Here is a 12,271-nt window from a genome sequence, read left to right as displayed (position 1 = left end):
AAAAAAGGCTGCTGATTTAAGCCATGGGGGGCAAAATGAGGGGGGTACTGTGGTACAAAAGGTGTCATGGGATGTTGGAAATGTGGAAATTGCCACATCGGAGGTCCCTGATAGGGGGGATGCGGATAGAAGGGTTGACCCCGTCTGCCCCCTGTATTCCCCTTGCGGGGTCCTGGTTGCCACTCGTCCCTGCTCGAGTTGCTGTCACTATTAGATCCGCGTCTGGAGGAAGTGGTACTTGAGTCAGAAAGATATCCTGTCCCTGGAGGAACAAAGTCGTCTTTAAGATAGGGATAAACCTTCTCTTTGTAGAAGCGATCAATATCTTTCTGCAGCTTGGCAACTTTTTGTTTCATTAGAAAGTCTTTGTGTTCTGAAATTTCTTTGTTGAGTTCTGCCAACTTTGTTTTAAAACTGGGGTTCTGTCCGGTGTTTTGAAGGGCGCTCTCTGCTGCCTGGATTTTACTAAGAAGTTCATCTGCCAGGCGTTTGGCAGTATTGACCAGAAGGAAGAGGAGGTCATGTGTGCACTTCCACGAAATTTGCGTCCATTCTATCTTGAATTGGCCGTCCTCCCAGAAAATCCTGGGGAAGTTTTTAACAATCAGGCCATTTGGAGCTATTTTGGCCTTAAAGTACTCAGCCATGAGTGCTCCATGTAGAGTGATTCTAACCCACTCTCTCTTCATGTCAGAGAGTGATTTCCAATCCCAGGAGTTACTCCCTGTAGAGGTGTCTATATCAATGCCCAGAATGGACGGAAGTCTATGAATAGCTGCTGCGTCATCACCGAAGCTGAGCCCTTGTCCATCCATTGTGAGGCGGCAAGGAGTCAATGGTGAGATGGGAAGTAAGAGTAAAGAGTTCTTGGGATAGTAGCCAAAAACTGAAATTAGTGGGGGACAGAACAAATCTTACCCACCTAGGGAGTCAATCCCCACGGTTGTTAGCCGTGCAGAGTATATACCAAAAGAAGGGGAGAAGGTGGATCAGGTGGAGATCCTAGGGCTCAGATTACCATTCACGGAAATTAGAGAATGGAAGGTCTAGCCAAAGGGGCTTTGACTTTGGCTGGACCTTCCATTCTCTAATTTCCGTGAATGGTAATCTGAGCCCTAGGATCTCCACCTGATCCACCTTCTCCCCTTCTTTTGGTATATTATCAATGTTATGCCTGTAAACAATTGCCTGTGATGAATAGTTAAGAGGATGCAATGAATGATCTGGCACCCGTGCCGGGTGTGTGATGGTGAAGAGAAGGGTTCCCCCTGAAGTAGTGCGGTCACAATCGACCAATTTAGGGAGCTGTATCTCCCACGAAGTGCTGGCACTCTCCAAGCTCAGTAAAATGGGGGTCAATGAGGGCCGTGATGGCGGTCTCGGGATCAAGAGTATCGGTTTGAGTAACTTAATATAGAGGAATTGGCGAGCTGCTCGGGTGGTCTCAGCGATCAGAGAATGGTGAGAAGCCAATCGAGAGTTCAAGGCTTGTGCAGAGCGTGCTGCCAGTCGGTCTCAGGAAAGGAGTCCCTTCCTGAGACCGACTGGTAGCCTGCGCCGCACGAGTCTTGGACTCCCGATTTTGATCTTGCATGTCCATCGGTTAAGAATACCCCAGGTTGGTGCCCTCCACATTCGTGGGTCCAGAGCCTGGGGAGTTAAGGAGGATCAAGTCCCCAGCCACCCCCCACCCCCCCCACTTCCGCTTGGGCCTGTCTGGATCGACTATTAAGCCCCCACAAAGTGGCTGCTTATAGAACACAGGGCGGTGAAAAACGTCTGCGTTAGCCCTGCAGGCCAGCCATCTGATGGCTGTGCATCTGGTTGGCCAGCCAGGCAACCAGATGGCCCAGGGCAACCCAGGCACCAGATGGTGCAGGCTGACCCAGTGACTTGTGCAGCGATTGTGCTAGATAGTAGGTAGGGATAGTGTGAATCTCGTTCATCCATTCATGCATGTCACTAATTAAATGACAAAGTACTTGGCTATTTATGTACCACCACCTGGTGGTTCATTCTGAATTATTATTGTTGCCCATCAGCATCAAATTGGTCTTGCTGCCAACAACACAACATTTGTTATGGAGTACAGCTACACCTAAAGCTGTCCTCACAGGAACTGGGAATCACATATAAGATAGAGATAGTACACCCTCAAGTACTACTTTAAAAATATAAAATGTCTATGAATTGTCTTGAGAAAAGTAAGATCTAATTAGTATGTCAATAATAATAATTATGTGATGTGCAAAGATTATGTGTAAGCAATTACTTGCAAGCTATTCTGAATTCAAAACACACATCAATTATCATTATGTACACATGTATATCTAGATTCAGACACACACACACACAACTAATAGAACACTAAAGCGAGTGAATAAGCACTCCAGATCATAAAGCTATGGTTAATTTCTAAACATGTTAACTGTGATAAACTGTAAAAACTCTAAATATTTCAATTATAATAAGTAAAAGTCAAATATATAAATATTCTTAAAACATTGTACTAATAGAGATGAAATAGGTGTAATGCATGACGGTGTACATTTGAGTGTAAAAGTATAACAGTCAATTGTCCATGAATACTTGACACATTTTAAGAGTGTCCATTAAAGTAGCCAGGCAAACATTTTTATTAAATGGGAAAGAGATTTGAAGTCCAAGATCAGCCAGAGCAACATCATTACAATGAGGACAAATGCTCCAACATCCTACAATAAAACCATGATATTTCACAGTGAAACAGTTTGTGTGGGTTTTGGTTTTCTGTGATAAATCCTGATAGTATTTAACTTTACTTTCAAATACTAGTTCAAGGAATTATGAGTTTTCGTACTCAACTGAGACATCAATCACTACAACAGGATACACTTTGGTGAACACTACATACCGTTTTCGTTCACCTCGACTATTCTTGACATGAGGTTCCTCTTTTCTCCAGTCATAAGCTGCTAACGATTGCAAATCGTAGCCTAAGAACCTACTGTCCATAATGCTAAGTTTGTGGGTTTTGATGATATTATCGATATTTTCATTAATTATTTCTCCTGCATACATAGAAGAGTGAGCAATGTACAAATCAGGAGTTTCTCTGAGATATAGAAGTAGTTGATTTTGTTGAGTCCGAGTGTTGTACATAGCTTTGGTATACTTAGGACCCCATATGAAATTCACAGTTATTCCGGCCATTTGCCCGCAATTCATTGAATTTTTTCACTTTGACATGCAGAGCACTGTGCAGAAATTACATTGCATCAACACCCGCCTCGGGCCTTCTCAATGCTTTGTTTTAATTAAACAGTCAGAGTCCCCTGGTCGGCATCAGTGGCAAGCCTGGTGCTAAGTGCTGGTCGAGGCAGAACGCCGGCCCTGCGTCCATGGGTGAGGCACAGGAAGAGGAAACCCTTGCAGCTGGGGCAATCCACAAGAAGGGCGGGGGGTGGGCAACACCTCATCTAGCTGCAGCACACACCCAGCTCCGATTCATGTCCCAGCACTACTGACTCATTCCTTAGAGTCAATCCGTATCCAGAAATTATGGATCTGACTTGCCGACTTCCTTCACGTACATTGTTCCGACATGCCAGAGACTGTTCACCTTGGAGATCTACTGCGGATATGGGTATGGGCTGGAGCAAGATTTAAACAATCTTCCTCGGATTTCCAAGGACCAGCAAGAGGTCACCGGACACCGCAGGAACCCAAACACTTTCCAAGGCACGGGCCCCTCTCTTGCGGCAACCCCATTCCAGGGCGCCCTGCCCTTCCCAATACAAAGAGAATTCTCCCCGGGGCTCCCGTCGGCTTTTCTGGGATAGTTTGAGTTACCGCACTGGACACCGCGAGGGCACCCATCTGTGGATTTGAGGATCCAAACCGGACTCCCTTTCAAATGGCCAAGGGCACCAGAGGCAATTGTCCATCCCTTCCAAACAGAGCTCACTTATCTCATAGGACCCATTGACTCATGTTCACATGGAATCCTTCTCCACTTTGACCTTCAAAGTTCTCATTTGAATATTTGCTACTACCACCAAGATCTGCACCTCACCCCGGGTTACTGTGTGCACCACAACAGATGTCCTAATCATCACGGCTTAGCCTTCGAGGCACTCGGCGACAGCCGGGTATGGCCCGATGTTCCTACGCCATTCATTTTCAAGGCTAGTTGATTCGGTAGTTGAGTTGTTACACACTCTTTAGCGGATTCAGACTTCCGTGGCCACAATCCTGCTGTCTACATCAAGCAACACTTTTTCTGGAGTCTGATGAGCATCGGTATCGGGTGCATTAACCCGGCGTTTGGTTCATCTCCCAGTTCCAGTTCTACTTACCAAAAGTGGCCCCCTATGCACTCTCTTTTTAAGACCGGATCCACCGTAGCGAGCTGGGCTACTTACCCATTTAAAGTTTTGAGAACAGGTTGAGATTGTTTCAGCCCCAAGACCTACAATCATGCGCTTTACCAGATAAAACTGGGGTTTCCAAACGCCAGCTATCTTGAGGGGAAACTCCAGTGGGAACAGCTACTAGATGATTCGATTAGTCTTTCGCCCCATATCCAGGTGGGACAACCAATTTGCACATCAGGACTGCTACGGACCTCCATCAGAGTGTCCTCTGGCCTTTCCCTGCCCAGGCATGGTTCACTAACTTTCTGGTCCTATCGCACATGCTCATGCTCCACCTCACAGACATAAGGGGTGTGGGTGTGGCGGGAGCCAACCTCAGCCGGCCCTCACCTTCATTACGCCACAGGACTTCGATTGCCCTCTAACTCGAACACATGTTACTCAAACATGCATCACACTTCTTGGTCGGTGTTTAAAGATGGGCCAGGTGGTCAGTTACTCACACACGTATTAGACTCCTTGGTCCATGTTTCAAGGCGGGTTGCGTGGAAAACGACTTCAACACAGACCCCTGGCACCCAGTGGTGCGGTCGGGGCACACTGAGCACAGTCCACCAAAGTCAACAACAGTGCCGGAAGCAGGAGGCCTGTCCCAAATCTCCACCCGTGAAGGCCCGGGGCAGTTGCTGGGGAAAGACACAAAGGCGTTTTATCTCCCGAAGCCCTGCGTATATGGCAAAGCTACTGCCAGGGGGGCTGTAATACTCTCTTCTGGAGTGGAGAGCCATCTGCCACCCCGAAGACTTCCCAGCTGACCCAGAGCCACTTGCGGCGCCCCGCCATGGAGGAAATGCACTCTGCAGGACGGGTGCTCCCAAGCTCCAGTCACATGGAGGGAATCCATCCTCCCAGGTGACTGACCTTCCCACCCTGTTGAATCCTCTTGGCAGACTGCATGGACACTACCCATTTACCTCTTGATGTTTTCACGTCCTCTTGAACTCTTTATTCAAAGTTCTTTCCAACTTTCCCTTAAAGTACTTGTTAGCTAAAGGTCTTGCACCTGTATTTAGCCCAGATGGATTTACACCTGCTTTGGACTGCACTCCCAAGCAACCAGACTCCAAGAAAATCAAATCCCGCCGCACCATGGGCTACTCCTGGCCTAACACAAGCCACTGGGTGAACCTCAATCAGAAGGACTTGGGCCCCCTCAGCAATGCCAGGGAATTGGTCTACTGTATGCCAGATTTCCTGCACCCTTCACCAGGCGGGGGTTCAGCGCTAGGCTTTTCTGTTGCTTTTACTGAGGAAATCATGATTAGTTTCTTTTCCTCCACTTAATATTATGCTTAAATTCATCGGGTCATCCCATCTGATCTGAGGTCGTAGTTGGATGCTGAGCCGCGGGGGAGTCAGGACCTGCCCCTGGGTTGCTAGAAGTCATAGCAGTGCACCCTTTCCTGGATCAGAGAACAAAGCCTGCAGCGGGCCAGCGAGGGATTACAGACAGCCACGAGCGACACACAGTCAGACACATCGGGATGTGCCTGGGGCAGACCAGTCTCCCGCCAGCCCCCCACCAAGGTGGGGGAAAAACCATGGAGGCCGCAAGCTTCCACAACAGGACCGAGGGTGGGATCCTGTGACAGGCAATTGGGATTTTGACCGCAGAGGGACAAATGGAACAGAGCTACTCTGCAACAGCCCCTGCTCGACCCTCAGGAGCTTGTTGCAAGGGTCTTGGGGTGGGGGGTACAGGGCAGTAACGCTAGCACTGGCTGGCCCAGCTGTATCTTCAACAACAGAGGCAGGCCAAGGTGCAGCCTGAGCAAGATGCAGGGGTGCCGGCCTGAGCAGCACTGACACCCCACAGTATGGTCATTCCAAGCTGATGCGGGAAGGCGTTGGGTGGAAGAGGGCAACAGAGTGGCACTAAAATCGCCAGATGGCATCCTGAACTTGTCGCCACTTGATCACTTCCACTTTGGTCGGACCAATGGGGCGGGGGGTGTCAAGCTGCCAGGCTGCTTGGCCTTCGCTCTGCTGGGTAGGGGAAGGGCCTCCATGAAAGGCAGGCCCTCGAGTCTGATAGTGGAAGCACTTTGCTTGAAACATAAGCTAAGGCTGGTCAAGCAATCCATCCCTAAATGGACCAAGTGTGTCCAATCAATCAGAATATGGTGGTGGCTAGACCCTCCCCAAGGAGGCCGCCCTGCACATGGATATGAGCTTCACATCCCTTCCTGCTCTCCGGGAAGGCAGGCTTAGAGCAAATGCCCATCGGACAGGGCTGGGAGGCAGCCGTGGACCCGCCGAACCCGGGTGGGAACAACTGGACCACAAAGGGGTCCGAAGTACCCTGCCCCTATTAATCCAGAGGAAGGCTGCCCCCTTTCTTGAAATCCATGCACCTCAAGTGACAGAGGGGACCGCCGGAGCAAACGCACCTGACCTTCTGGAGCCCTGGCTGAGCTTGAAGAAGCAAATGAACACTCATCGGGACTTCCAGTCCTGCCCAGCCATCTGAATGGGCCATAAGAATGCATGGTATGTGACCAAATGGAAGGGACAAGGACTCTGAGATCCAGGTCCTGGAGCCCCAGCTAGGCCTCAGGCAAGGGACTGCAAGAGGGGTGGGGGGGCTGACAGAGCTCTGACCTGGATCCAGGCCAGTTAGAGCTTCTTCACAATGGCGGGCAGGAGAGGCCTCTCCTAGCAGGTGGGACCCTGTCCTGGGCTCATTGCCATGCAGCGGCCCGGAGAAGGGAGCCCTGTGCTGGGAGCTTCTACCCCAGGGCCCGCCGAGGCTCTAACCTGAGGCCTGGTCAGAGCTTGTCTACCCGGGCTGGAAAGGGAGGCCTTCCCGGGCCCGCATGACTTAGTCCTGGGCCATCTGCCACCTGGCTGGTCAGGGGGAAGGGAGCTCAAGTAACTATAACTCACTGCATCGCCATGTACTGCTAATTACCCCATATATTACATCACTCATGAGAGCTTCTATGACATCACTGATCAAATCACTGCAACATTTACAATGAAATTATTGATGAGAAAGTGCATGAAGAGGGTGCGAGTTACAGGCAACTTATGGCACGAGTCATAGCTACTTGAAATAACTAACTGGTGAATTTCAAGGGTTTTGTATGTTTAAAACATTATGGTTGTGACTGAAATTTTCACCTAACTAAAACATTACTTTACATTTGATTTTTTCAGAGATATATATATCTGAAGAACAAAAAAACAATCACGTTCAAGTAAGAATGTATATATATATACCCCCCAAATCTGCAATAAGGTGAAATTAGAGAAACTCACCTTGGTCTGCTGTCGTATTGTGGTGCGAGGAGGTAACGCGCTGATTTTGTTTATATATATATATATATATATATATATATATATATATAGAGAGACAGAGAGAGAGACAGAGAGAGAGACAGAGAGAGAGACAGAGAGAGAGACAGAGAGAGAGACAGAGAGAGAGACAGAGAGAGAGACAGAGAGAGAGACAGAGACAGAGACAGAGAGACAGAGAGAGAGAGAGATATATATATATATAGAGACCTAGACTGCACTTGAACTTGCAATGGGTTACCCCAAGGCTAAACAACCTCAGTCAATGATGTTTCTTCTTAATGACATTAAAAATAGCCAACACTTAAAATGACATTCATTATATGGAAAAATCTAACTAATGTTCGAGAATGCAGTGGCACTAGGTTGAACAAAAACTCTCAAACCGTCGAACATAATTATGGACCCACTAACGAAGAAGGACTGATCTGCATGTACTCTAAAAAGAACAATATAATGAAGGTCAACACATGAAGCGGATGGAGGAGGGTGTATCCTTCTAGTACATGGCTTACTTACTGCACAACACAAGTGACCCGAATTTGAGAAGACACAATATGCTGTTCCGTATCAATCAAATGTGTTTTTTACATTTTGGATGATAACCAGTTTGGTATAACGAGATATGCAACACCTAACCAGAGACTGCTTTATTTGGGAATTGTTTTTGAGAAAGTGGGTAATTATTTATATAAGAGAACTTGAGAGGAACGCGTGTACACTAAGTTTCATGGCTATTATTCTTCGCAAAAATAAAAAAAGTGTTGGGGGTTATATGAAATTAATTTAGTTGGAGTCTATTTTAAATATTTCAGCCTATATCCACAATAGATCACGGAAAAACTCATAAGAATATTAATGTACTTTTATAAATGTATTCTTTTTAGGATATTGCAAATATGAATTAACGCGAGCAAAATATTTGTACTAAACACACAAATATTTCTCTAGTGCAGTAGATTGTGCATAGTTATTAAGGAGGTGATTTACAGATTTGTTGAAAAATTAAACTTTATTATGCAAAATTACTTATTGTGCGATATTAGAACATAAAAAGGCCATCACTCCCATTTCTCAATGTAAATATGTTTCTCTTTGGGGGGGGAGGGGGGGAAATCTAATGAAATGCATCTATATTCTACATGCATCTTAACATATCTACAGGTGTACTTGCAAGTTAGTAAACATTATCTAGGAGTAACAAGGCAAAATATGTTAGAAACAGCAAAAACAGTTGATGTTAGCATGAAATTAGTTATTAAGATCATAATGTTCTGAGCACCATAAATGTTTAACTTACCAGTAAACTCTAGGTAGCATGAGAATACATGGTCAAACACCTTACAAAGGCATACAAAATACAAAAAATGTACAATATGGATCATGCTTTCCATTGAAAAAGCTGGAGTTTAAGCGGACTACAGGTATGTTTCCTCAAGTAGAAGGCACAGCCAATCCAGAAAATGCATTATTTTTTCCATAAACACTAGTGTGTTTTCTTACCTGTGTATTTATACTGTGCACATGATAGGTCAACAGTTTGTTCCAGTTCAACTTTAGTAATATAGGACAGCCAAGTTCGAAAATCTTCAAATAGCACCTTTCTAAAAAAGAAAAAACACTATATTCAAGAATATCCACAAAAGTGATCCCTTCGTTCTCACACCAAGAGTGAATGCCTAAGATAGGACCACATCATTTAACTAAGATCACAACGTGACAACTGAAAGCTGACAACTATCAGAGGATTTCCAACCCACCTAAACATCTTAATCAGCAGTTCCTCAGAGATATACATACTTTCTTTGAGAAGCAGCAAGAGGTTTTTATCACTACTTTTCATTGCCTTCTTTATAGTCTTTATGAACAAAGTTTCTTTACATAAGAAGAACATTCTAAGCTGACTTCCTAAGTGAGCCCCAGAACCACACAAGCTACTCAAGAAAACTGTCAACAGAATGGTGTCCCCAGGCCCACAATCTAGATTTCATAGAGGGATCATCATTCAGCCCAACCCTCTTCAACATCCACATGGCCCCCCTCGCCGCCATCGTACAACACAACGCTATCAGCATAGTCTCGTACACCGATGACACCCAGCTCATCCTCTGCCTCACCAAGGACCCCACCAACACCAGACTAAACTTCCAGGAAGGAATTCAAGATGTCACAGCCTGGATGAGAACAGCTGCCTAAAACTCAACTCGGAGAAGACAGAAGTCCTCATCCTCAGAACCACCCCTTCGGCATGGAACAATACCTGGTGGCCCACCGTCCTAGGCAGCCCGCTGACCACCACGAACCACGCCAAGAACCTCGGAATCTCACTCGACTCCTCCCTCTCCATGAACCGACAGGTCAACGCAGTCACTGCCAGCTGCTTCAAAACCCTCTGCATCCTCCATAAGACCTTCAAATTCACCTCCCCCCACGCCCCCGAGGCAAGGAAGTCAGTCATCATGCACTCATTACCAGCAGGCTGGATTACAGAAACAACCTCTACGCCGGCATCAACAAGTCTCTACTTTGCAAACTCCAGACAATACAGAACACCGCCGCCAGACTTGTCCTTGGGGTCCCCCGACATGAACACATCAACCAACACCTACGCAAGCTCCACTGGCTTCCCGTCGAGAAAAGAGTCACCTTCAAGATACTCACCTATGCCTACACAACACAGGACCACCAGTACCTCAACCACAGAATCACCCTCCACGTACCCAAACTAAACCTCCGCTCCACCAACCTCCCCCCGCCAAAACCGTGCACATCCGCAGAGCTAGAGCGGGGGATCCTGCTCCTACATCTCTCCCAAGACCTGGAACGAGCTCCCCACAGACATCAGACGTGCCCCGTCCCTCAACACCTTCAGGAAGGGGACTAAAACGGATCTGCTGGCAGATTGACTGCCCACTTGACCCACCCCAGACCTAGATTTGTATATAGAAATGTGAATAATGTTGCACTCAGTGTAGCAAATGTAGGACTGAGCACAGGAAGCACACATTAGATGGAGCAAGAAAGATGTGGCTCTCGAAAACTACAGCTTAAATGTGCTTAACTTGGAAAATACAACTTCCTTTAAGTGCTGCTGCAGGGCATGGAGGTATTGAAATGGGCAAGAGCAGAAAAGTCAGCACTGCGCCTTGAAGATTATAGAGAACTCTGAAAGAAACCATGGGAAAACCTCTGGCAGGGAATAATGGGCAGGTTTGAAACTGCTTGAGGCGGGATGTCCGGAGCACGCAGGAATTTGGGGAGGGAAAAAATGGCCGGGAAGTGGCAAGAGCACCAGAATAGGAATGGCAAGAGTTTGGGACAGACAACAGTGCCCCCTTCCCCTCCTACACCCAGTGGAGTAGCTGGGGGCGGTGAAGGTGAGCAAGTCGTGGCTGTCGACTACCAGCATCCCCATGCCCATGTGAACAAGTCATCCACCGGATGCCAATCCCCCCCTCCCCCAAATCCCAGAACAAGTCTGTCAATCCCCCCTACTCCTACCTGCAAACTTCGGGTCCACCCTGTGCGGCAGTAGATCTAGCTAAGCCACTGCCCGCACCCCATTTACTGAAGCATCACATTAACATCAACACATCTCGAGAGATCCACAGGAACCCACAAGATTAGAGGGCATTATAGGTTTGGGAAAGGTTAAAATTATGTTGTTTCAATGCTTAACAATCATGGTCGAATGGGAGGGGCGTGGCCACGGTGGCGACCAAGATGGCTGCATCCGCCTGAAGTTCTGCCGGTCGGGCGTGCAAGCTTGCTCCTGGCCCGATGTAGGAGTGATTTCTGGCAACCGGACACCGTCCTCCAGTGCCCGGGACCATGCGCTGCCAGTTTTGAGGCCCGATGAGGAGAGGAGGTCTGGCTGGGAGAGGCGCCGATGTGCACGGTGGCTGGGGAATAGCTGCGGCCTACTATGTCTGAGTGCGGCGCTGGGGACCTGGTAAGTCCACGCCCGTAGCTGCCCTTTGTGTGTCTGCTGCACCCGTCGCTGCCGACCCGAGTTCCGTCCCGCTGCCCGCTCCTCAGCAGCGGCTTTCTCCGGTCCGATCCTGGTGGCTGGGTCGGGTCTCGGGCCTTTTTTGGCCTGGTGCGCGCCGCGAAGCCAGGGCCTGGATTGCTGGGGGTGGCCTTGCAGGGAGGGGGGTTCCGGGTTGTGGGCGGGGGACGGGGGTGGAGGCTACATGGTGGCGGTAGGGCACCTCGGGGTGCCCTGTTGCTGGTGGGGAGTAGGGGCCTGCACTAGGGCCCGCCCCCGGTGCTCTCGGCTCCGTCCCACTCCGGAGGGATTTTTCTGGGGGCGCCTGTGAAGTTGCGGCCTGGATTAGGTCCCTTGCCGCTCTCTGCTGCCGCCCCGGCCCTGCTGCTGGGACTTGGCCTGCCCCTGCGGCCGAAGCACCGATTCTCTCCTGCGAAGTGCTCCCCTGTGTCTTCAGACTTGGCCAATACACTGCGGCGGCTCCTGGGTCCCATGTGGCCCCCGGCTCCTAGTTTTCCGGCCCATCTCCTGTGCTGTGGCAGATCCCTGCCCTGATTGCCTGCTGTAACAG

General features: G+C 48.5%; 1 protein-coding gene and 1 pseudogene across 1 annotated transcript in view; both read right to left on the bottom strand.

The window, feature by feature from the left end:
- OGFOD1 (2-oxoglutarate and iron dependent oxygenase domain containing 1) overlaps positions 1–12,271 on the bottom strand; it is a 265,521-nt gene that overhangs the window by 216,745 nt on the left and 36,505 nt on the right. Inside the window, exon 4 of the mRNA XM_086947692.1 lies at positions 9,216–9,316. Within this exon, the coding sequence (XP_086803818.1) occupies positions 9,216–9,316 (101 nt within the window). The remainder of the gene's footprint in view (positions 1–9,215; positions 9,317–12,271) is intronic.
- LOC147673762 (28S ribosomal RNA) lies at positions 3,585–5,721 on the bottom strand (annotated as a pseudogene).

The sequence above is a fragment of the Lissotriton vulgaris genome, chromosome 12, assembly GCF_964263255.1.
Source record: "Lissotriton vulgaris chromosome 12, aLisVul1.2, whole genome shotgun sequence".
In the NCBI taxonomy this organism is placed as follows: Eukaryota; Metazoa; Chordata; class Amphibia; order Caudata; family Salamandridae; genus Lissotriton; species Lissotriton vulgaris.
This window is presented reverse-complemented; position numbering and strand designations above follow the sequence as displayed.